Source organism: Pleurodeles waltl, chromosome 10, assembly GCF_031143425.1.
Source record: "Pleurodeles waltl isolate 20211129_DDA chromosome 10, aPleWal1.hap1.20221129, whole genome shotgun sequence".
Lineage (NCBI taxonomy): Eukaryota > Metazoa > Chordata > Amphibia > Caudata > Salamandridae > Pleurodeles > Pleurodeles waltl.
In genome coordinates this window covers 949,543,969-949,570,782 of record NC_090449.1, presented here as the reverse complement: position 1 = coordinate 949,570,782, position 26,814 = coordinate 949,543,969, and the positions used below count along the sequence as shown (strand labels likewise).

At 41.2% G+C, this 26,814-nt stretch overlaps 1 protein-coding gene across 1 annotated transcript in view; it reads left to right on the top strand.

Annotated features, from left to right (window-relative positions):
• Positions 1 to 10,236: 10,236 nt before the first annotated feature.
• COL1A2 (collagen type I alpha 2 chain) overlaps positions 10,237 to 26,814 on the top strand; it is a 57,423-nt gene continuing 40,845 nt past the window's right edge. Inside the window, exons 1-10 of the mRNA XM_069211760.1 lie at positions 10,237 to 10,369; positions 11,337 to 11,411; positions 15,912 to 15,968; positions 21,810 to 21,854; positions 22,184 to 22,237; positions 22,348 to 22,401; positions 23,471 to 23,524; positions 23,716 to 23,769; positions 25,478 to 25,531; positions 26,618 to 26,662. Coding sequence (XP_069067861.1) covers positions 15,966 to 15,968; positions 21,810 to 21,854; positions 22,184 to 22,237; positions 22,348 to 22,401; positions 23,471 to 23,524; positions 23,716 to 23,769; positions 25,478 to 25,531; positions 26,618 to 26,662 — 363 coding nt within the window. The 5' untranslated portion in view covers positions 10,237 to 10,369; positions 11,337 to 11,411; positions 15,912 to 15,965. The remainder of the gene's footprint in view (positions 10,370 to 11,336; positions 11,412 to 15,911; positions 15,969 to 21,809; positions 21,855 to 22,183; positions 22,238 to 22,347; positions 22,402 to 23,470; positions 23,525 to 23,715; positions 23,770 to 25,477; positions 25,532 to 26,617; positions 26,663 to 26,814) is intronic.

Here is a 26,814-nt window from a genome sequence, read left to right as displayed (position 1 = left end):
GGTGGTTTCGGATTGGAAAAAAGGGAGGCGGACTCTCTGGGTTCCGCCGGAGAGGAAGGAGGTGATCTAGTCGAGGGCTTTTTCTTGTATTACGGTTTCTTGGAGGCGCGTTTTCAGTGTGCGGTGGCAGACCGTGTCGAAAACGGCAGACAGGTCCAGGAGGATGAGGGCTGATGTTTCGCCATTGTACATTTGGCGTTTGATGTCGTCTGTTGCGGCGAGGAGGGCAGTTTCAGAGCTGTGGTTTCGTCTGAAGCCAGACTGGGAGGGGTCCAGGATGTCATTGTCTTCGAGGTGAAGGGTTAGTTGCGTGTTGACAATTTTCTCGATGACCTTCGCCGGGAACGGGAGAAGGGAGATGGGTCGGACATTCTTGAGGTCCTTGGGTTCTGCCTTGGGCTTCTTGAGGACGGCGTGGATTTCGGCGTGCTTCCAACTGTCCAGGAACGTTGCTGTTTCGAAGGAGATGTTGATGACCTTCCATAGTTGGGGGGCGCTGGTAGTGTCGGCTTTGTTGTACACGTGGTGTGGGCATGGGTCTGACGGAGATCCTGAGTGGATGGAGTTCATGATCTTACGTGTCTCTGTGCCGTTGACGTTGGTCCAGGAGGTCAGGCGGTTGGTGCGGGTGGTGTTTTCGGGGGTAGGGACTCGCGTGGTCGTGGTGTGGAAGCTGTTGTGGATGTCGTGATCTTCCGGTGGACAAAGGAGGACAGTGCGTCGCAGAGTTCTTGAGATGGAGGGATGTCGTTGACGTTGGTGCTGGGGTTGGAGAGTTCTTTCACGATGCTGAAGAGCTCTTTACTGTTGTGTGCGCTGTTATCCAGACGGTCTTTGAAGTGGGATCTTTTGGCTAGTTTGATGAGTTGGTGATGCCTGCAGGTGGCGTCTTTGTGGGCTACAAGGCTGTCAGGTGTGCGTTCGAGGAGCCATTTTTTTAAAAGTTTCCGGCAGTCGCGCTTGGAGGTTTGGAGCTCATTGGTGAACCAGATGGCTTTTTTCCTGGCTTGGTTGTCGGTGGGTTTTTTGAGTGGCGCTAGGGTGTTGGCGCAGTCGTTGATCCACTGACTGAGGTTGTGGGCGGCGGTGTCTGGGTCGGTGGGGTCGGAAGGAGGGTTCTGGGCGAGGATGTTGGTTAGCTGGTCTTCAGTAGTTTTGCTCCAACAGCGACGTGGTGGTTGTTGGGTGCGGTGGTGCTCGGTATGTTTCTTGAAGGTGAAGTGGATACAGTGGTGGTCAGTCCAGTGGACTTCGGTGGTGTGGTTGAAGGTGACGTGGGCGCTTGAGGAGAAGATGGGATCAAGCGTGTGGCCGGCGATGTGGGTGGGTGTGGTGACGAGTTGTCTGAGGCCGAAGTTGGCGAGGTTGGCGATCAGAGAGGTGGAGTTGGCGTTGTTCTCAAGGTGGAAATTTAGGTCCCCGAGGAGGATGTAGTCTGTGGAAGTGAGCGCGTGGGTGCTGGTGAGGTCGGCGATGGAGTTGCTGAAAGGTGCCCGTGGTCCGGGGGGATTGTAGATGAGTGTTCCTCTGAGGGTGGTGTTGGGGTCGGTGTGGATTCGGAAGTGCAGGTGTTCGGCGGTCTTGAAGGTGTCGTCCATGTGGGTGTAGACTTTGAGGGTGGAGTTGTGGGCGATGGCTATTCCTCCTACGATTCCGTTCTTGTAGCTGGCCGGGATGCCTATGGCGATGTCGGGTGCCGAAGAGTCGTTCCACCAGGTTTCGGTCAGGAAGGCTACTCTGGGGCGGTGGTGTCGAACAAATCCCAGAGCTCTATGGCATGCTTGCGTGCGGAGCGGGTGTTTAGGAGTATGCAGTGGAGGTGGTTTGTTCCGGTCTTTGGAGGTTTATTCGTTCTGTCGCAGGTGAAGTTGCAGGTGCGGCAGGAGAAGGGTCCGTTGGTGTTTCTTGGGGAGGACTGGAAGCATGCTGAGATGCGGCCGGGATTGAGGGCGTTGAGGTCGCTGGCCGTGTAGTGGCGTCTGGAGGTGCGGGGGTCCTGCAGACCAGGGGGGTTGGCGCTGGGCGCGGTCCAGGTGTGGATGGGCGCAGACGGGCTTGCCTCTGGCATGCCAGCAGCACGGGCGCGCAGCGACCGCCATTAAGAGAGGGAGGTGGGAGGGAGGAGCAGCTGGGAGGCGGGAGACGGGAGCGAATGGGGGCTCAAGGGGGGCGGACCGCAGGGACGCAGCGGCGGGGAAAAGGAGACGGCTTTCACAGTAATCATAAGAAGTATTACAGTCACTACGCTTACCACTAGACCCCAGGGATCAGCTGGGAGCAGCGAGGGTGGGGTGGGGAGACACGAGGACAGCTGGGGCGCTCTGTGCACGCGGGGAGTGGACCACTGACCAAGCAGGTCAAAGGTCACTCCTTTGTGTATGCCTCTCTCAGTGTCCGTGTATGTCGTGTATGTTTCTCTCGGTGTCTGTGTATGCCTCTCTCTGTGTCTGTGTATGTCTCTCCCGGTGTCCATGTATGCCTCTCTCGGTGCCTGTGTATGTCTCTCGGTGTGCGTGTATGCCTCTCTCAGTGCCCATGTATACCTCCCTCGGAGTCAGCGTATGCCTCTGCCAGCACCCGTGTATGTTTTGTATGCCTCTCTCATTGCCTATGTTTCTGGTTCCCAGACTCTGTGTATGACTCTCTCGGTGCTCGTGTATGCCTCTCTCAGTACCTGTGTATGCCTCTCTAAGTGCCTGTGTATGCTGTGTGTGCCTCTCTCGGTGTCTGTGTATGCCTCTCTCTGTGTGCGTGTATGCCTCTCTAGGTGCCCGTGTATGCCTCTCTCGGTGCCTGTGTATGTCTCTCGGTGTGCATGTATGCCTCTCTCGGTGTCTGTGTATGCCTCTCTCGGAGTCTGTGTATGCCTCTCTCCGTGCCCATGTAAGCCGTGTATGCCTCTCTCAGTGCCTGTGTCTGCCTCTCTCAGTGTCTCTGTCTCTGGTTCCCAGTGGCTGTGTATCTCTGTTCTGTTGCCCATGGACCCCTTTCCCAGTATTTCTTTGATCAATCACCCCGTTCCAGTGTCTCTCTGTCCCAGTGTCCGTATCTTCTTGTCCCTGTGTTCATATCTTGGTGTCACAGATTCAATTTTTCCAACCCAAAAGACCTTATGGCGGCATCCACTTTCCACAGCATATCCACATTCCATGTCCCCATCCCAGTGACTCTTGCTTCCAGTGTTCCCACCGTCCCAGTGCATTATGCGGTAACTGTTTACCTCGCCATCTTTTCAAGCCTCCGAGGAGGGCGGTAATGAGCGGTTCTGGAGGCTGGTGGTCCCAACGAAATTAATGAATATTAACACGTTTTATAGTGTAGGGGACGGCTTTAAGGAGGATGACAGTCCTCTGTGTCTTGAAGTTGAGACTTAGGTGGGCGACGCCCTCCAAGATGATGCGTTTGATATTTACCCCACTGGAGTAAATGTCGAAAGCATGATTCTGAAGTATGAAAAATCAAACAGACATGTTTCTGATGAACTTTAAAAGCCCCTCTGAGCCCAAAACACTCTCTACGACGCTTTTTGCCGATGCCCTAGTGCACTTTACACGTAGTCACACTTGGCAGGTGTCTGTCCCCGGACAGAGTGCGGAAGGGTCCTATAGAAAGCACTTTCCCCTTCTGAGAAGGGCTAAGCGGAGGATCAAACACCAAAGGCCACTTTCAAATCCTGCAGATTGCGGTCTAATAAGCCCTTCTTAGGTGATCCCGCCCTGTGCGAACGAACTGTGCCCGCCCACCCTGTATCTCTCTCCTGCAGAGCTGTCCCGTGCAGCTCCACATTGCTGGATGCTTTTCAGTGGGACTTGTTGCAGCTGGTTCCTTCGCCTGGACAGGAATTTGTGGAGGGGACTGAGCAGGGAAAGAGAAAAGGAAAAAAAGAACAAAGAGGGCGGGGGCGTAGAGCAGGGAGGGGTTTGCCAGGAGCTGGCCCTGGGCTTCGTTTCCATGCTCCTCTGCAGGAGAGAGGGGGAGGCTTGGAAGAATGCCAAGCGATGGACGTGTCTCTCCCATCAGATAACTTGAACTCATGCTTGGATACGTTTAAATAAACTTGGGAGCTGGAGAAAGGGGCGCAGTCGCTGGCTGGGGTGTGTCCCTCCAGCTGGGATGCATTCGAGGCCCCTCTTTGGATATTCAGACTGGCTGCGGGAGAATGGAAGACCTGAGGGGGGAGTGGCTTGGGGACTTGGCAGTGGGTGTCAAGTGCAAAGGTGTCTCGTATCTTCCAGAGACACCGGCGTTTTGTCTGCTTTCACCAGGGGGTCTTTGTGATTTCAGGTAGTTTACGTCTGTGTCGAAACGCGATCCTCCAATATGCGGAACGTTAAACTGGAATAAAATAAGATATTCGGCAATTTGTTGTTACCCTGGGTCTCCCCGCCAAGACACTTACATCCCCAAACGATTCTCCTACAGGTGAAGATAAAACTGAACGTATCGATTAGTAGACTTTAAAAGAAGTGACTGCTTTATGAGGCTGGACCATGGAATTGAGCATTGCCCATCTTTTTCATGACACGTGGCTAAATATGTAACAATGTGCAGGCGCCCAAGTCACAATGCATTACAACCAGGGTGGGTGTTTTATGATTTTCTTGAGTAACTGTAGGAGAAAAAGACAATTTTGTAAAACGCCATATTGTGGGTACACTGAGGATAAAAATCACAAAGTATACACGTACATACACCCATACACAGATAAAAACGTAATTTTTGTGCAATTGCATTGGTGTTTTATTGTGTTATATGGTTACATTTACGAGATTAAACGCCCTATGAACATTGATGACCTTTATCAATGCGAAGTCTAAAGAAACGCATTTTGTATCTGTCACGGAACGTGATACTTTACTTTAATGTGATGCACTTTATTTTAGGAAACATTTTGCGAGCTTTTTAGGGGCGGAAATAGCCAGGCTACTGAAAATAAATCATTTCACGGACACTTGGCTTTTTAGAGAGCAAAACTGGGTCGAGGGGTCAGTTGAACGTTCAGTGGTCGAGTCAGCCGACGAGGCTGCGCACTTCAAACGAGATGTGAAACATCTGTCCTGGAGCTGGCGACCACCTGTGCCTGGCTCATGGCTGGGCACAACGCGCCCTTCGGGAGTTGCTGGTAGCTAGCTGGAGAGCAGGCTTAAGCTTCCTCTGGGGGAGCGGGCATGTAGCTGGAGAGCGGAGTTTAAACACTTCGGGGAGGCTGCAAGCACCCAGCTGGAGAAAGGGGCTTATACCACCCAGGAGGTCCAGGCAGGTAGCTCTAAGCGGCCACAGGCCACTACCACGTGAGGGGTGGGGGGGACCCCCTCCTGCGTACAGGTAGATATCAGGATATGGGGTAGCCCACTCTTAGGGGGGTGCAGGAAACTAGCAAGAGAAAGAGGTTTAGACCCTACTCCGGGGCTCCAGGCAGCTATATGAAGATGCAGCTCCCTTACGTGGGTGCAGGCAGGCAGCCGAAGGACAGGCACAAACCACTTCCCGGAAGGTGGAGGCTGCTAATCAGAGATCTGCAGTCCATGATGTGGCAGCAGCAGTCCCTGGACAGCTCCCACTTTGAAATGACAGCACTGCTCTGCCAGCCTGGGATTCTGGAAAGACAAAAAAAAAAAAAAAAACAGACAAAAAAAGGGCAGAACTCTCTTTTAAAGCATCAAAGTGTCCACGTCCTCAAAAAGAATGGAAGTAATTTAGCAGGGTTGCCTTCGTCACCGGAGCCCTTTTGTTGCCAGAGAGGCAGGAGATAAGGACCACATGACCCCGCGCACTGGTGTCTGGGCGGTAGAGAGCAGGGATCCCTCACTTCCCATTGGTCTGGAGGCGCGCGATGACAAGCAGCCCAGGGAACCTCCTGCCATATAAAGGGGGCTGGTCGTGCTTTATTAGTTTAGCATCACGGGCGGCAGGTTTCTGCTAAGTTTGGAGTTACCCATCATTACGACTGCATGCCTGCAGCCCCCAGGTCCTAACCAGCCAGGGTCTGCGTCACAAGGAGTCTGCATGTCTAATCTCTAGACATGCTCAGCTTTGTGGATACACGGATTGTGTTGCTGCTCGCAGTAACTTCACACCTAGCAACATGTCAATGTAAGTGTTTTCATCTTTTTTTATGGGACCTAACTCTCGACTCACCCGATGCATCGCAATTTTTTGGGGCTCCGGAAAACGAAGGGGTTTTACCACGCATAAGGAATATCAAATCCTTAATCCTTGCATATTAAAAATGCACATTGGATGGGAAATAGCATTTTCCTACGTTTTAACCATCCGTTAAAACGGCAGTGTTCTTAGTAAAGGATGCAACCTGTCAACGTTTTTATTCTCGTCTAGATAATATATAATCGGGGAGCTTTAAATCTGCCTTGACCTTTTAAAACACGCAATCACTAATAAACGTGTTCGAATAAACTTATATCCACTTTGGAAACAGTTTAAAAAGATCGTCCTGCTTTTACTTGGACTTGGCTGTGGCAGAAAACAAAAGCTTCCATCCCCTTGTGTAAATCTAGGGCGTTGTACTGGGTCGACTGGAAAAAAGGCGCTTGTCCGCCCTCTGGTGGACATAGAGGCAAGAGCCCTGATAACGTCTCGATTCATCAGGAAAAGTGAACCTACCACACCCCCCACAGGCAATACTATTTATATCATTGCTTGCAGTTGGTCATTTATGTGATTTTAGAACTTGTTGCTGGTTACACGTTCATAAAACGTGCATATTTATAACCACAATATGACAACGTATGGGGGCAAAATGGTCACGCGAGGGGCTGCTTTACAAATTACAAGATGCAACAAAACAGATACTAGCAGAGTATATGACTTCAAAATAGAGAATAATGCGTCTAAAGGGGTGTGTCTTTTATGAGATGGGATGTATAAATGTAAGGAGAGCGTCCTTTATACATTACTTTTTAGCAGCGATACAATTTTGTTGAGTGCAAAGTCACTAGCGGACGTAACAGCAGCGCCACGTAGTGGTAGAGATATGCAGCATTAAATGGTCTGTTAGGAATACTTTTACAGAAGGGAATTGTGGGACAATTTGCATTTTGAAGCGCCATTGGGGATAGTTAATGTTAAGGCCGGGGAGATACTGTTATCAAGCCGGCGTTGGCTATTTCTATTTTAGTTTAAAGGAAGGTGTGGCGATGTTCTTGTGCACTAAATCCTGTTTGAAGTATGAGTGAGAACACATAGCCTGCTGCATGTTGAAAGTTGAAAAGAGAACGGCCCGCCCAGGGCCGTGTCACTGGCTTTGCCAATATAGACAAAGTGAGGTGATCAATCATAATTTCTCTTTACTTATCGGAATCCTTGCACTGTTAAGGAGGCATTTCATGATAAAAAGGCAAGATTGGTTTGAGCGATTACCACTCGTGCTATGCATTTTGGTCGTGGTGGACACAAGGGGATTTGATAGATTTAAAATAGATCTGTTCTGGCAAATTTTGAACACGATTTTTGCAAGGTCGTCTCGAGTCTATTATAACACAAATGCAACTACACTCGTTAACTTTTATAAAAACGAATTATCTGGATTCTGGAAGTTTCATCTGTGAAAAAAACAATTAAAATGCAACCGACACGTTGCTGAAGCTTTGCCTCCCTCTCGTGGCACTTTTGGGATACAGCATCGTTTTTTTTTTTAATGGAAAAGGTGGCAAAAACTTAGAATTGCAGCTGTCAAAGCCGGGGCACGTTAAAAGGCGTAAGGCCTTTTGATCATATGTCTTATACTGCATAAGTGAGGGGGGGAGGTACTAGGAAATCAAGGCGTTCCCGAGACAGCGAGACCACTCTCCTCCATCCACGTCGGCGGAGTAAGGTTTCGACCCCATGACCCCAATCTTCCCACGTTGCTCTTTCTTCTTCATACAATCCAAACGACCTTCACAATTGCTGTTCCTTAGTATTACCCTCCTCTAGTTCTGTAAAAATGTTGCATGCATGTATACATAATAGTGCGACGTGTATATTGCATACATTTGAAATATTTACAATATGATTTCTTTGATTGTTAAGGAACATATATATAACATGCTTATATGTGCACACATGTATATGTGGGTGTAGTATATGCATATATTACACACATACACACACGTGTATATATATATATATATATATATACACACACACACATACTCATTCATTTCACCTCTTCCCGATGACAATGTTGTATATGTGCTTATATATATTCTCATATTCAGTAACATGCAGTATACATACATGTATACGTATTTGCACAACACAGATGTAATGTTATACGCATACAACTGTATACATGAACACGCACATATATTAATTTCTTCCTTAAATGCAAGACTCAGAGACGTATAGTTGTGGCTTTAACCAGCCCATTCTCTGGCCAGGACGTTCTCTGCTTATCCAGCAGGCATGACATTTAGTGAAACAACTTTCCAAGTAAGGCTGCGTTTAAGAACTAGCTTGACATCTTGACTGCTGATGATTAAATGCAAATACACCTGCATAATGATAGTGTTAACGTCATGTTAACCTGCGTTATTGAAAAAGGCTCAGTCATTAGCTTCTGTTTGTAGGAACCAGAGCCGTGGGCACCAATCATTAAGGTGATACGATGAGGATATAATTGCATATTTATTTGCTTTGACTAGAAAGATATGTACAATTACCCAAATCACGACCACCTCGCCAATATCAGTACTACAACATGAATGTATGGCAAAAGTTCTACTCCATAAGAGACTTCACACAGTCGTTATAAACACAGTTTAGGCCCTTTTACAATCTGTGAACATAGTAAATTAGACTTCGAAGCAGACTTTCCCCTGCAGTAATGATTTTTCAGTTTGTTTGACTTCCCAGTGATTATATTGTCGTTTATATGGTTATAAGTACCGTGCTCATGAGTTAGATTTTTTATATAGATAGATTCTTAAGAATACATATTTTTACAATTATTTTAAGTACAGTATTTTAGAGATGTAAAGTAAGGAAATTATGTGTGTGTGGTGAACGACATACTGCTGGTCTACAGAAATTTGCAGGTACATTATACTTACATTCCTTTTTTTTTCTCTTTTCCCATTAATGTATCTTCAAAAGACACAAATGAGGTCAGTATAAGTATTTGCACAACTTTTTCAATTCTCAACAATATAGAAATGACTGGTCTTCGTACTTTAAAGAAAATTGATATATTCAAGAAATATTTCATGGCCGCGGCCATTTTAAAATCAGCTGTTGATGCAAGCCTCATGGGACTGTCCACAAGTGTGCCCTCCCCAACTTCCTTAGTGGGCTGGTCTTAAAAAAAAAGACTGCCCTCGGACGGGCACTTTAGTATAAAAGGGGGCAATAATGTGGGTAAAGTCCAGGTTTGCCCTAAAGATAAAAAGAAGTGGGCCCTCGGCAGCAAGCAAATTAGGAAGCTGTTGGCTGTTTCTGAGCTTTTGGAGGATTATGGCATACATCAGGTGTGATTTTTTAGTGCATGCATATTTGTGGGAGTTGCTTTGGAAATGATGATCATTAGAGTGGCACTTGAGGTGATGAGGTGTCATACTTTCAGTAGCATTGTTTAACCGTTTTATTCTGTTGCTTTGATATGGAGGGCTAATTGAGTGAGTTTATCTTTAAATATAGGCAATACTGTACCAAGATGCAGAAAGTAGCACAAGTCACATATTCTCTGTTTTCCATGGTGCCATTTGCAGTGCATCAATGTGCACACTAAGTGCCAACAAAATACTTTCATCTGTTTTGTGATACTTAGTAACTTGTGTCTTTCACTGTTTTCCTTCCTTTAGGCTCTCAGGGTAAGCACAGCTATTTTTTAAATAAAGTTTTAATATTGCTACTGGCACTGTGAAACGTCTAGCACGTTGGCTTAATCATTAGAAAACAGTTTTTGTGATGGAACATAGAGAGTATATCTCGTTCTCAGCTGGTTCTAGAAAAGTTCAAAGTAAGTTATTTTGAATGTGTTATTGTTAGATACAGTATCGCGAGATCCACACATATAGATTGCAGAGGCCTATTTTGGAGCCCTCTTCTGTGCTGATTTGTGTATTGATTCTACTCTAAATCTTACAGCATCTTAGAGAATCTGAAGTGAGTACAAACGCATAGTTATGCTGTACTATCGGGAGGGGAGGAGCTAACGCTGCATGTAAAATGGGTTCTGTTTTAATGTTTAAAGTAATCTGTTATATTAGGTTCCCTGTTTGGAGATAGATCCGTCCATTACATATTTATACCAACAAACCATGAAGAACATTATTAATCAGCTCACAGATTTGTTTGCTTGAATAATGCCTAATGTACGTTTTCTGGCTTCATGTAGGGGCCCAGAGGAGACAAAGGCCCAGAAGGAGACAGGGTAAGGAATCATACGCCTCTTCTAAGCCCGTGCGCGCTATTACTGCTTGAGAATGACATGGTAGAGTCAAGTATGTTGGTACTCTGCACTGTGTTTAAAAAATGCCTGTCTTCTATCGATGCCACTCTGTTGTCAATCGAAGGTGCATCACAACACCACAACTTCACAAATGCATACGTCAGAGGAGAAAGCATGCTGCAGTGTACTTTGCATGAAGGCAGGCACAACTTGTGATGGAGTGCTTGAATGTGGTAACAAGTCCCCATGCCTTTGTAAGCGTACTGTGAGAAATCAGCATTTCTCGGCTATATATATGGAAGGTAACCATCGATTGTAAAAAATAGTATCTGGAAGGCAAACATCTTGGTTTAGAGCAATCACACGAAGGCTTAGATTGCCACTTCCTAGCCTATTGTCTAGTCTCCTAAAGCTGTCTTGTATAGAGTGCGTAGTGCCGCAGTGCTTCGTGTCACTTAACTATGTGAGTGGATGAGGATGGGGGTCCTGCTGTTGTACGGTTGCCTAGAAAATAATCCAATGTGCGCATATAGGATTGCAAATTAAACCATTTGACCCTATAACTTGTCCACAATGGTACTTTGTTCCAGTTCACTGAGCAGATATTGAGCTGATCGTGTAACTGAGAGAAACTCTGAAACAAAGAAAGTAGAGCTTTTCAATGATGTCCACTATGTACCATTGTTAATTCTCATTATTAACCTACATAGCTAAGGGCAGTGCAGTCACAGCGCATCCTCATTGTGTTTTAGACTATCAGTTTGCATCTTTGTTATCACACACCTGATCGTATTGGGTTTTCTTATCACTGTTCAAGAAATAAACGCATTGGTTCTGTTCCCATTACTTATTATTCCGCATGTAATGGTTGTTTTTTGGCCAATTTACCGTGGTTTTTTTCTCTTTTTGCCAAACATTTTGTAAGGAAATGTTTTATGTTTGTTTCTAGGGTCCACACGGACCTCCAGGCAGAGATGGAGAAGATGGTCCCCCTGGCCCTCCCGGCCCACCTGGAATTAGCGGAGTAAGGAACCATACTATATTATGAGTGAAACTGATTAATTTGTATCAACCTTTGCACGACCACCAGAATGTCAATTTTTTTTAAAACAAATAAAACAATACACAAGATCAACCTGCACATGAAAGTGGATTATGTTGCTCTGTATCCAAAGCCCGAAGGAGACCAGCAGATGCTTCTTTTGTCCTCTACCATTTGTGCAAAAGCCAATAAGCTTTCTTCCAATGGAAGAAGAACACTACGGGGCATCTGTGTCATATCAATGCCGAGTACATAACATTACGTTGAATAACATGGGCACCATTTTCATCCTCAGTCCATTTTAGAACAACAATGGACATTGGCGCTGCTTAATTTGTAAACAAAATTGGTGCATGGGCCAAATCATACATTTAGGATCCTTCATCTGGTGATGTTCATTGCTAGGGTTGCTGATACTTCCAAGACTTGAGCCCACCTCATGTCGATTCTTCCTCTAACCTGCGTCTCCTTTCTCTTTATCTCATTCCTGCAGGTTCTTTTTCTTCCCAACGTTCTCAATTTCACGCTTTTCAAATCCTCTACTTCCTCCTTTTTTCTCCCTTCTCTGATTTCATCTCTCTTCCTCTGGGCCAAAGTCTGATAAAGTCTGATAATCAAAAATAAGTCCTACTGCACACACATGAACGCTAGTGCCCTCCATCTGCAACCGCCTGCACAAATTAAGCACCCATAGGAGTTAATCTTGCAAAATTAGACTCGTCTAAAAAGATAAGTGCAAAAAAACAAAAAATTCCAGGAAAGTACAGGGGACAATTTTTATGACTCCCAAATTATATTACAACACCTAGAATTTATTGTCTTTTTTAAAATTCAAAATGTAAACAAGCATTGGCAAAGCCAATAGGCCTTGCTCTGGCTGCAAGTTTTGTGGCTTTCCAATGCTTCGTTTGGTTTGTCATGGTTTTTGCAAAACTTTTGTATTCAGGAAACTGCAGGCCCTAATACATTTTTAAAAAGGGCTAGAAGCAAAAATATTTTTTGTCACAAAAAGCACACATTGCTATAGTAGTCCCAGGCACTGGAAGGAACTGCTTGGATGTGCTGTGAAAGGATAGAGTGCTATCACTCACAGTGAAGTTGTCAGTTGCTGAAGCAGGCTTATGCATTGCCTCATGCTGTAAGCCCCATGCTTCTACAGGCTGAGTTACCTTAGATCAATGAAAATAATCCAGAGCTACTAACAAACATAACTGTTACAGTAGATATCACATCCAACATGGGCATCAGATTATGTTGTTTAAAGTTTGCATTTCTTGATTCTAACTCATGCAGTTCCACACTTGAGATACTCTGCGTTTAATACCCAGCCAGGGCTCACACACAGACAATGTGACTAAAACTACCAGGGCCCACTGTAAAAGGTGGCTTTGCTGCATAGTGGTTTATCATGTTACAGGCTTCATGCTGTCAGTCTCATTGTGTGTGTTTGTGCATTGGACTTTGCCATTGGTTATGCTGGCTTCTACTTCAAGACTTTACAACTCAGTGTTACAGAAGGCAGCGCCATTAAGCTCCAGATCCTTTTAAATGTATGCTAGGGTAGACTCTAAATCTTAGAGCTACTTTTGGCAGCTGGCAAGCTACTGGTAGCTCACAAGCTACCCGTTGGAGACCCCTGCTGTAAGTTATAGTGGGTGGAACAAAAATGCAAGTGACACAATAACAGGCCAATGAATGAATGATGGTGGGTGCTGAAAACCTCTGCAAGTATGGATGTTATACATATAGTTTCCGTAAATTCAAATGGTCGTGCCTAATGCCAGACATAAAAATAGTGAAATAAGATAAGAATATTTACAATATTTTATGATTGACACATAAATATGGCTTTTTATAATATTGACATATATGTATATTGAATACAGCCTACAACATTCCTTAACATTAGAGCATGAGAGTAGGCACCTTGCAAAATATTAAGCAAATCAATACATACGACACAAATTAGGATGCACTGGATTCCAGGCTAAATAATACAATCCAATATATTTGAAGTCACACTTCACAATAACCACGGTTCCCATTGTTTTCATCGATTACCTCCAGGTGGAGAGATGTGATGGAAAGGGTAGGCCTCAGTAACCCGAACAGTTCCACTTGACAAATGTAAGAGGAAAGCACATGTAGACTGTAGAGCTTTGATCATTATACGCAAAGAACATTTTCCACTTGTCGTACATTGCTGTGAACAGATTCACTAACAGCAATGGTTATATGATACTCAGTGGGACTCACACTGTGATTTACATTGACATTATAGAACTTGCTACCTGGTCTCTGCCATAAGGTAAATGAGAGCCTCTGAAGCCATGGCTTCCAAGCAGTAAGAGAGGCACAATCTCACAGGAGGAGTGGAATTACTACATGTTATGAACCATTTTAGGAGGTCTTCAATCCTACAAAATAAAGCAGCAATGCACAGAAAGTAAAGATATTTGGACTGGAGGCAAATGAGTCTCACCAAAGCCAATAGACAAGATAGGGGCACTTCTTCAAGAAAAAATATTTTTTCAGCAATCAAGAACAATAAAGAAATATACTCCAGCACAAAAAATAACTTGGTTAAGTTAGAGTTATGTAAGACCAGTGCAGAGCAGGAAAATATGTGTAGCACTAAAATTTTGGAGATACAGGATATGTTGTTCAAATGCAATTCAGGAGAAACTGTAAATGGTCGCTACCAGCAACAATAGACTGATACCTCAGTATTCAGGTTGACTTTCAAACTAAAGGAGAAGAACATACCAATCCAGGATCAGATAGAATATGACACATTTTTTTCCGGCTAGCTCTTGTTAAAGTTATGAATATATATGAGTCTAGTCTGTAAAATGGTAATGTGTATTCACTTACCATTCTACAGGTATATACACAAAGCCTATACAGCAGTGAGCCTGGTTTCAGCATAGTTGTTGTATTTCTTGAGTGTTTCCTGTGTTCTGTAGCTTTATAGTGAAACATCTTTCAGATCTTGCGTAGCCAAATTATTATAAACTGCAGAATGCATTGGTGCCATACTCTGGAAAGTAAGCGTGTGCTAGACCTGTATTCAATCTGACCATCAAGGAATGGTAACCATGCTCTTTCTGGATGAGTACAGATTTACATGGTGGAAATATTGCCTTCAATTCTACATGTTGTCTGTGACCAGCTACAATTTTATCTGGACAGTTCACATTCACAACTGTGCTATTTTACAGGTACATTTGATTTGTAAATCTGCTTGGTTAATGTTTTTCACTCTTAAGCAAATGGAGGAAATTTTAGTTTAAGATCCACAGCCACCAAGTCCCTAGGTATATGCCAAATTTGTAGTTATTGAAGTTCATACATATATTTTGAAGAGGCCCTCATGTTATGACAGTAAAAAGAAGAGTCTGTAAAATATCTAAAAATCAGCAAGAATTTTAATCAACCAGCATAAACAAAACGCACCCCAATACATTTCTCCCCCAATCCAATAACTTTTGCAGATTTTTGCTGGAAATCCAGGAAGAGATTCATCCAGCAGATCTTCAAAAACTTTGCTGGTTCATGTGTGCAGATGTTTGCACACAGCCACAACCTTCTTTAATTTATGATTCTCCCCTGGCTTTTATAAGACTCTCAAATGGTTTTGATAATCTTGGTCATTTCTGTATTCATGATCTAAGGGATTTGAGCTCCAGTTCTACATTGTTAATCCACACAATAGCAAGATCAACATGTGTTTACTTTCTTAAATTTGATTTCAAAATGGGTTATATTTATACTCTCTCTGTATGACTTACATAATGGTAAATTCATATATTCATAGTTTCCAGCAGGGCAAACCACGTATGATTTAATGCAAATTTATTCCCATTTGATCTATGCTGCTGTAGATTTTCTGTTGCTTATTACAGTCAGTTCAAATGTAAGCACTATGTTCAAATGTCTTAATTGGTTCTACATCATTGACTACAAATACTTTCAAGACAGAACCAACACATAATCACATTCAAGAGTTGATATGTACATATATGGATTCTTATGGGCAATCTTCACTGTAAGGCTGGGTTAGATTAACAGCAATTCAATTTGACAACAATGAATAGATCAAATATGAAATCAACACAATACATGCAGAAGACATATTATGGCTCTTACAGGAATCTTCTTCCAAAATTCCAACAACTTTCTTTTTATTTCAATGTGTTTCATTAACAAAATCTGTGAGTGGATTGTCCTCATAGCATAATAGTCCTTGAACCTTGGGCTTTCCCCAAAAGTTTGCAGCTCCCTCTCTTGTATAGGCCCCAGGTAACTGGCCAGGCCTATAATTCAGGTAGGAGGCATTAAGTGGCTGACACAACATTTGCCAACAGGCTAGGGTGCCTGTTACATTGTTCAAACAGATGTTTTTGAAATAATGTGGATTCATGTAATTCCTGGCATACATATGAGATTTAATATTAACCACAATGTTCATTTTGCTTTTAGAACTTTGCTGCTCAATATGATCCATCCAAATCAGGAGATGCTGGACCAGGACCAATGGTAAGCCAAACATCCTGTTATGAATGGAGAATGTTTAAATAATGTATAGTAAGATTTAATTTCAGGATAAATGCTCATTAGCACATGGTGAAAACAAGCTGTTCTGCTGAGTAGTTATGTTATGCTATGTTATATTGATTTGTATAGCACACTAATCACCTGAGAGGATATCCTGATGCTTGAGTTAAATATGGTAGAGGCTGAGAGTCAATAGCTTACTTTATTGGCTGACTCCAAGGCCAGTAATGCTATTATCTCACCCATCTCATAGTCTGTCCACTCGGCTAAACCCCAACCCTTGTAAGACTGTGTATTTGGAAATAGATGCCTCAGTGTTCTTTATCTCAGTTATTATGAACCACATTCTTAAGAATCTCATTCTCTGGTATTCCGATTTTGATGACACTACTAATCATAATTGCATAAATGAATAAGTCTGAAAAACCTTCCCCTTAAAAACGAAAATGATTACATTTGGCAAATTATGCTAACATGAAATAATGCAGTCATGATCAAAACCCCATGTTTAAAGTAAAAACAATTAAATGCCATTATTTTCTAAATGGACAACCAACAGAGGAGGAAAGCTTTGCCCTAATTGCAAGAACACATGACACCTTCTCAGAAATCACACCATATAGAAAACATCTAAAATCCATTCAACACTGCACGTTTCTTCTGTATAGATAAACCAATATCTATTTACGCAATTATGATTTTCAATTTTTGAGCAAAAATCAAGACGCTGTACTAATTTAATTATACCAAAGTAAGGGATAGCAAACAGGATGTTCATAAGACTATTTTGGACCATTCAATTTTAATATTTGATGTTAACAATATAATTCCATTACTAGATCATTTATTGTCTTCTGTAATTAGTAAGGATTCTACTTTTTGAGGCTTATGAAACATCAAAATATTGATTACTTATAAAGTGTGTTTAATCAGTCTATGGTAGTGTTCTTATGAACTTCAATCAAGTACTAAAGATAAATCATTTTCGATCCACATGTTGGGTTGAAAAATATAGGCTCACTAATCTGTCCAAACACCTCTGGAAAACATGAGGCTAAACTAAAATGTGTACACTCCTGATTATTTGAGTTTTGATTTGATCATTTCTTGGGCTCTTAATTTGTAAAGGGTAGAGACTGCTTTGATGTTCCCTCTGTGGATACTGCCATAATTATTTATAGTCATATTGTTGAAAAATGAAAAATATACTTCAAAAACCTCCCTTTAGACATATGAAATCTAGGTTATTTAGTTGGGGGAAAGATACATTTTTCCTGTTATATTGTCACTTCAGAGATTGTGAGAAAAAATACACTTCAGGAACCAAGGGCCTCACATATCACTCTGATGTTGTATTACATGCTATATACCTATATATGTGATATGGTATGTGTGAGATAAAGTACCCCTTGCCATACGTGATAAGGATATTGCAATTGACTACAGAGTTGCATAGCCACATCTAATAATCAAGCTGAAGGCTGAGTTCCTTTATATGTTAATGGAACTCCAAGGTGACCTGCAATATCCTTATCGTGCAGATGGGGTTACCTTATGCCTTATAATACATGGTCACATTATCACCTTTCCCACAAACCACTTAAAACCCTGGTATGTAGTTCTTTCATATGAAAGTGTGTCCATGTTTGCAAACATGATGAATAAAAATAGAATCTGTAGTACAAAATTAAATACATAAAAAGCTGTGAGATATTTGTTTCACGAAGATATTAGAATCAGTTCAATATAAGTCACTTATTTTTTTATAAAAAGCAGAGTAGCTTGGAATGTGTAGAAACATGAAGAAACATGCAGAAAAAGTCTAGCTATAATAATTACCTAAGGAGTGAAACAAATAGTCATGTTGCCATACATATAATCTTTCTGATTGTCACTGTACAGCTAGAAAAAAAGAGCAAAAAGAAAGAAAATTCATGTCTGTTTTTTTCCATAAGCAGCTGCCTCAATTATGCTCTGCAACATGACCTGCCTTTCACCTTAGCTGCTGGCTCTGGCAGCAGGCATGGTGTAAATAACTAAGTTGAACTGAGATGAATTGAACTGAATTGTGACATCAGAACGCAACTGTAATATGTTAGCACTGTTGAGTTCTGACGTCTTTTCTTTATAATCTGTGACTGCGTACTGAGAGATCCACAAAACATTAGTTACTATACATAAACATATCAAGGGGCTCAGGAAAAAAAGCACAAATGCACTTAAAATTCCCTATTTCACACAAATTATTAGATTAGTGATCCTTAATCACAGCTTCCATCATCATGCTGCTGTTTTTTGAAATTTTCCATTAGTGCCCTCTGTATGCATATTTGCAACCCTTAATACAATGTCTCTAACAGAACTCTAAGTGTATTATTATATCTGCAGGACACAATTTATGTGCCGGAGCACATTGCACGTGGACTTTCATATTTAGATTCTGTAACTTGGACCAGACACTTTTGTTGTGCTATAGTCCTACCATAGCACACATAAGTACCTACATTCAATTAAGTGTTCCAGGTCATCAGTGCAGGAAGAGACAGGAAGAAAAACTCTATCCCATTGGTTAAATGCAGATCAATGTGCTATCACAGACAGGCATGTCACATGCCATTCTTTTGAGCCTCCGCCCCTTAAGGGCAGTCTAGATCGAACTGCTAGCCAAAATCCCCCTCTGAATCTCAGCATATGTAACCAAAGACATGCTTTAGGGTTTGTTCACTGGATTGAGTCACTGGACTTGCTGATGTTCCTTTTAAAACATTGCCCAGAAGTGTGGACTTGACTTCTGATGGTTCAACAACACAGCTAAGACCAGTAAGACATTGTATCAGATTTATTAGCAAGAGATGTCATTTCTTTGTAAATTGTCTAGTGAAATAACATAGAGCAGGAGCAAATTGAAGTCCCAGGAAGTATCCCTTGAGGTGTCATGAAGTCATTGTTTTATTTTTTGATCAGCTCTGAAGATGCCACACCCAAAAAAGTTACTCTGGGAGTATTTTCATATTCTCTAATAGCTACTTAATCTGACAAATGTTAAATTACTTAATTTATCTACTCTTGGTACAAACATATACAGTCAGGGTGAAATTACTTGGGTCTTTCACAGTTAAAGCAAATTTCCAAATCAGAAAGTGCAGCATTTGAAAAATACAATTCTATGCATGAGGGCATTCAGTCAAGATTTTATTTGTATTCTGGTATTTTTAGGTCCATTTATCGTATTAGAAATTGAGGAACAACAAGCACCAAAATGCTAAGAAAATAATACCTGGACTGATGGGCCACTCACACTTAGATTAAGTGCGAGACCTACAGTTAAGTCAATATTAAAGTGCTTTACTTCTCAGAAAACATTTTATGGTTGAGCTGTCTTGTTGCGAAAGCCAAACCTGAACATAATATAAGGTACATAGGATAATTATCTACCCCAATCTACCCCAATGTATTAAAGACATTAAAGGGAACCTAATTTTCTATAACACCAGATTTCTCCTTCTGCAGCCTCTGCATACAATTTGGAGTGTTCAAAGCATTGCAATTTCTAGTATTATTAGTAACAAAGTATGTTTTGTTCTGACCTCATTTTAAAGGCTTCCCAACTGCTTAGAACACATGAAATGGTACTGTGTAAAGAACAAACGTTTACCCAACATCCCCATAGTACACTACATGGAGCTGATCTTTCATTTTGACAGTAACTGTTCTCAAGTACTCACACAGGGATTTGTGTTTGTCATGAATTCCCTCAACCATTTCCACAACACAGGCCCCTTTAAGAATTTGGGACTGTCCGCAGTAACTGTAGCATATATTTCATGCATGCCACATTATCCAACAGAGAGAGGAGAGAACACCCCAGGTCTGAACACAAATTACTTTGAACACGCTAACTTTGGCTACATTCAAATCAGGGTTTAGAATTGTTGTGTGGAAAATCAGTGCATACCGAAGGGAAGGATAATGTTTAGCACTTATTATTTTTCAGAGTGGAACTATTGGACTTAGACAAATTCTTAATTTTTTTACATGTAAATGTAAATAAACAGGTGGTCTTAAACACTATTTTGTTTTATAAAAGTTAACACTCTGTTTATAGTTCACTCATGCTCTGAAATAGTAATGCACCACACCTGTTCAAGTTAACTTCTCCATTACTGAGTATTCAAGCCCCAAGATTCTGAGTCTAACTCATGAGTCTTTAGATAACTTCAATCATAGAAAACATTTTCTTTACTAGATTTATCACAAAGGCATTTTCAGATAAAGCCTATATGTAAATATGCCAATTATTCTCATTTGACAATTAATTATTTTTTGTTACTATCCCAAATCCTTGCTGTTGCAGATCACAAAAATTGTGAGCAACCCTAAGAAAAATGTTTTATTGTGCAACCAAATCGTAATACTGAAGTGGTGCTGATGAGGTCTTTCAGCAACTGACCTAAGGGAGACAACTTGTGGGTCAACGTTCTAGGACCAGAATATTGGAACTATAATATCATCATTTGTTTAAAAATATTGCCCTACTGTAGTTAATAATAAAAAATGTACACCTAATGTAACAATGTTCTGTAAATCATGTTTAAGACATTGGGCCTGATTTAGAGTTTGGCCAATGGGGTTACTCCATCACAAATGTGATGGATATCCCGTCCACTGTATTACAATTCCGTTATGTCCTATGGACATCGGACTATGGCGGACGGTATATTCGTCACATTTCTGACAGAGTAACTCGCCCATCAAACTCTAAATCAGGCCCATAGTATGCTGTCAGATGATGTTTTTGCTAATGCTATTCTAACATACCACACAAAGAGATTGCTTTATTCTATTTGCTTAGTAATTTCCCAACACTTTCTTTTATTAAATTTTTATTGAAGCATATAGTCATGTTATCCCATTAACAGTTAGATTGAAGCGTTAATACTTAATTTTGAAATGTGCATTAGAAATATAATATTATTAGGTAAACTAAATGGATGAGAAACACAATGTGCAAACCACTGTGCACTTTACAAATTGAAAGTGCCTGTTAACAGTACATAAAAGTGTTCTGCAACTCCTAATGGCCATACAAAACAGAAAGCATATATCACAAACCTCATGTGAGTTGTAAGACAAAGGAAGTGGCCAGAGAGCATTCTTCCTCTCTTCTGACTCACAGTGGCATGCACACATGCTCTGTAACCATTTTTGTGGTTAAAAGCATGTAATGGGTAAGATCTGACAAGGGCAGGATATAGTCATTTACAATGTGTAAGCTGTCAATATTTTCAACTCCCACTTTGCTTGTGCAGGTCGGGGACATTTAGAGGAGCAGGCTGCTGGCTTACGGACTGCTGAACGCTGTAACCAAAGTTTAATTTACAGTGTGCAAATTCCAGTGGCATTAATACTCCTTTACTTTCAAAGGACAAGGGTCACAATGTGACATACTGCAAATGTGAATGCTGGAAAGGAGGCATACTTTTACATGTGTTTTTTGTCCCAACATTTGCAACTATTCACAGTGAATGTCAAGTGGAATCTCTCATAATTATTATTAGTGAGGTTGGTAGTTTGTGCCTCATTGTAGACAGTCCCTCTGTCCTCCTGCAAGAGCTTGAGGTCTGCTTGCAGTGCAAGGCAAAGTTTTGTGCTCTGATCAGACTCTTTGCATATGAGGCCCAAGATGTTCCAATTTATATTATTCTGCACACAACTAGACTTATTATCAGCCAAATTGGTTTCCTGAATATAATGTCTTAAGAAAGTTTCAGGTAGTACCAACAGTATGAGTATGATGGAATATTTTGTTTCTTCTTCCTTTAGGGTCTGATGGGACCCCGAGGTCCTCCAGGACCATCCGGACCTCCTGTAAGTATAGTTGATGATAAGTACTATCATATAGAAATGACCATGATCAATACAAACATTATTAGAAAGTGAGCTACAGTATCAAGTGAGAACAAAAAAATGAGTTGTTCTTATCACTCCATGTGTCAAAGTTTCCCATCAACAATTGCCACAGTGAACAGCCATTAGTCAGCATCGAATTGCTGGCAGATTCTTATTATCTTCCATTGTTTTGAAACTCTAAAAGCCCTTTTGTAAACTTGCACTTCCACCTTAAGGGATAGTCATTTTTAAATGCAGTCAGAATTCAGTTGTTTACGAAATGTTGTCTGCTTATATTGTTCTTTTAGGGTGCTCAAGGATTTCAGGGCATTCCTGGTGAGCCTGGCGAACCTGGTCAGACTGTAAGTAGATCTTTTTCTAATATATTAACACATAAACCACACACATGTTTGCATACAGGCAGATTACAGCGCCATCTAACGCTACATATTTTTATTTTACATACTAACAGGGTCCTGTGGGTGGCCGAGGTCCAACTGGTCCACCTGGAAAGTCTGGTGAAGATGTAAGTAAAATGTTATCATTACATACTGAAATTCTCTCAGCAATAATTGGTCTGATTTAGTACAGAACATATTTTATTGTAAAGATATCAACACATTAAAAAGACACAAAACTAGTGAGACAATGCTCCAATACAAGCTTCTGTTTCAAATGAGGCACCAAATAGTAACATTGGCACCAATATATAAACACACGTTTTTGATCTGGGGTGAGAGAAATGAAAATTCATCTTTCATTGAAATAAAAAAAGAAATGATAAACTACCACCCTGTGATAGCTATACTCTCATTGCCTATTTTGCCTGGAGAAATTCCACAGCTGGCTTCTGTGCAGCGTACTGCTGGTTGCAAAACTGAAGTTTCTCCATGGGTTTTCCCAAAGTCCCGCTGTGACATGGATTCTGGAATAGAGGATATTTTGTATCATTTTGTGTTAAGAATAGTTTCACCTGAAGTGGAAATATGTACAAAACAGCTACCACAAAGAAGCATCTCCTGAAGAATGCTTTATGGGGCAATGCTCTTTCTGGCTTTCATTCATTGTCCACTTATAAAGTGTAACAGTGCTCCTAAAGCATCTAAGAAACACATGGTTTCTAGCAATTGTCATTCCATAGGTTTTATGACATGCTGATATGGGTATCTAACCTTTCTGCCTTCATAGAGGAAAGCAGTTATGAAAATTTCAACTTATTTAGACTAACTCAGGATGAAGCCTTTTAAAATTTTGTACAATCCAAGTATAGGTGAGGTGTGACATAATTAAGAGGTTCCCAGATCACTTCCTTTTCATGAGTAATGCTTGTTGCACTTTGCATTTTATAATCAAAATGTACAAATGGTGAATTGAGCATTTACACCATACTCAACAATACATTAATGGGCCACTGTGATCACATGATTTCAAACTGCAGATGGTATGCAGTGTATGGTACATTTAAAGCACCAATTTCTTTTATGTTGGTGTAGCAGCAAAAGACAGATTAATGAAAACATTACCCCTTTTCTTTCCCTTTTGATATTACAATTTGTTGGATTTACTCACTGATTCTTCTCTCTACTCACCTTTAGGGCAACCCTGGAAAACCTGGCAGACCTGGTGAGAGAGGTCCTGGTGGTGCTCAGGTAACATTACCTTTACTGTTGTTTGTTGACCTCTGGCTTCATCAGTTTAACACCTAGTGTAATTTTATTAGTTAGTGTTAATGAATATCCATTTTTTGCTGATTCAGCATGATGGATGAATACAAAATGTTTTTGTGGTATTTATTATTGTCTCAGTTCAATAAATATGCTGCACTGTAACTCTTTTTTAGGGTGCCCGTGGTTTTCCTGGAACACCTGGCCTTCCTGGATTTAAAGGAATCAGGGTAAGAAAATTGTTCCTTTAATAGGAATAAAAAATGTCAATACAACTGTGGTAAGCTTTCAGAAAAAAGTACAAAAAATCACACCAAAACATAGCAAAAATAAGTTATCCAGGGAACACAAACTGCTGCCCTAATTCTTTTGTTTCCAGTGTCATCATCATGATATCGGTGCACATAATAAAGCACATACTTTGTACTATCCATACCATTGCATTTTACACATTCTGGTGATTAAGAAGTAACAAAGAACTACCACAAAGCCTCCTTTAAAAGTTCCTGCTAGCAGTGAATGTGTTCTCAATTCTTAGAAATCAAATAAAGAGTATTGACTTTTTAAAAAAAATACCTCCTAGTAAGACCTTAGGCTGTGCTGATGAGCCTGGATTCCAAATACAAAGGGCCTGGTTTAATTCTTGGAAATCAGGACATTTTCCGTCAGGGCAATGGAGTAAAACACTCCATTGCCCTGGTGGGAGGGGCAGGCTACCAAATTTAGAAATATCTGTTGGGCCGACATTTCTACCATTTACAGGAACAACATTAATGCTGTTCCAGTGAATGCCTTTGAACTCTGCCCTATGGCTCTGTCAAAAATGACGTAGCCATACAGCACTGTTTCCAAAGGTTTTTTGGTTTTCAAATACAAATACAAAACCCCAAAGTAAATTTTTGTGTTTAAAAATAAAAAAACAACACTGACCCACCCGCCATGCAAGTCATCTCCCTTGGGGAATGTTTTGTTTCTTTCTGCCCCTTACCACCAAGTTATCGATGACAGGCATTAAATAACAATGCTCCTTAAACCATCAGGCCATTGGTAAGTTTGACTATGGCGGGGACAGAATATTTCCCCCCATGGTCAAACTGTGGTCCATGTGCTTTTAAATTTGTTGGGCAGACCATCATGTTGGCGGTAAACGCGTCGCTGGTGTGACAGAGTGTGTTTATAGCCAATATTTATATTGAGCCCAAAACCATTTTTGCCAGGCCATCTGTTTCCTAAGCACATCAGATTAGGAGTAATATAGGTTATCTAGTACTGTGAAAAAGCTTTCCACTAGTTACTGAGCCATCTCCAAAATTCAAGATATCCTGTCTATTAATTTTGCCAAAGGGTAATCTTGTTATTCTGAGAAAAATACCCAAAACCAACATGGAGATGTGGGCTCTGGCCTACTTTCTGGCAAATTATATCTATCAGATTCCAAAAACAATACTACTTTAGCATGTCTTTATGCAGGGGTAAAAGTATGATCGATTGCATTGTAATTCATCTTCTAAACTCGTGCAGTATTTCTATGGTTCAGTCATTTACCATTGATGCTTGTGAAAGGTTAGTGTGTGGGACTGAAATATCGACGTGAAAACTGTAAGTCTTGGTTACACAGTTACAGTTTTTGATAGGATTGGCACACCTATTCTACAGCTGTTTCTGCTTAGCAAATTGGAAGATAAAATACTTCACCATACAGCACAATCAATTGATATATATTCTCACTACATTGCATATATGAGACACAGTGCAAATCTAGTCATAAAGGCATGCACACAAAAGATTACCAGCACATTTATTGACAGGTTTATATTTAGGATGTGATGAGTCTGTACTTGCATACAATGGGAAGAACTTAATACTACAGAGGCAATGAACTAAAAGACTGGCTGACAATGGGTTGTGTAGAAATAACATATACATATATTTTTTCAGGGCCACAACGGTTTTGATGGTGTCAAAGGAGCTCCTGGCAATGCTGGTACTAAGGTACGTGTCATTCACTCAACATGGTTCAAGTTCGTGTCACTCCTATTTTTGTCTATAACAAGGCAAGGGTGCAAAAGATGTTTAGGACCCACACTCTAAATTATCTCATAATGCCAGACAGGGCCAAATTCACCCTTGAATAAAGTAAGCTGTATTGTGTTTTTGTGTATGCACATCCGATTAAACGTTGATTGGAAAGGTACACTTTTATGTAAAGACCCGTGCTCTGTAGACCCAATGTCATTGTGGGTGCCTCTTTATTTTCTGGTCTTTTTCATGGCTGTGCCCACTTGCTCTCACAAAGAAGAGAAAGACACAAGTCCCTGTCTTATCAATGATATCAATAGTTTGTGATATGTGTGTGGATTCACTTTCAATGATGTTGCAATTTTTGCTAGCAGGGATATCATCATTATGATAATTTTGCTACATTACAGGAGGGTCTTAATGCAGTTCGCATGTTCTTTCGCCATGGATTGCTCAGATTTTCATGTTATTTTAGAGCATTTGATAATAACATGTCCCCTTTAATTGCAGTGTTTACTCTGAAGAGAAGTGTTAAACATTATAGCTAGGAATGTATTCTCTGGTATAATTACTCTCCCACTTATCCATTGCATTTTGTAACCTTCATTAATACATATATATCAATATGCCCACCATTTCGTTCGATCTAACAACATGCTGAACAGCGTGAAAACATAATCCATAACAGGGCACCAAAACGCATTGACCGATAAAATTGAGAGGAGTTAGGAATTTTACATCGTGGTGTGTTTCTTGTTTTCACCAATATCAAAATTGTCCTTTGTCTTTCAGAGTTGGTAAGGGAGTGGGATTAGATTTGTTGAATTTGGGGCTTAGATCAGGGAGAAAATCGAAATGTTAGAAAATACATAAATGCTCAATCGACAGAAACAAATGGGGAACATTGTTATGTAGACCTTACAGACAATGGAAACCGCGAGGCTCCTATGTAACCCAATTTATAGACCTGTCCTATTACTTGAACAATTTTGCTTCAAGGGAGTTTTTGTTATACATTACCAGTGCACTAATTTTTATTAATTCTTTATTTGTTTTTAGGGAGAAAATGGTGCCCATGGTGAAAATGGCTCTCCAGGTCAAGCTGTAAGTAGACAGAACACATTGGGGCATATTTATACTCCGTTTGCGCCAAATTTGCGTCGTTTTTTTTTACGCAAATTCGGCGCAAAACTAACGCCATATTTATACTTTGGCGTTAGACGCGCCTAGCGCCAAAGTATGGGCAAATAGCGTCA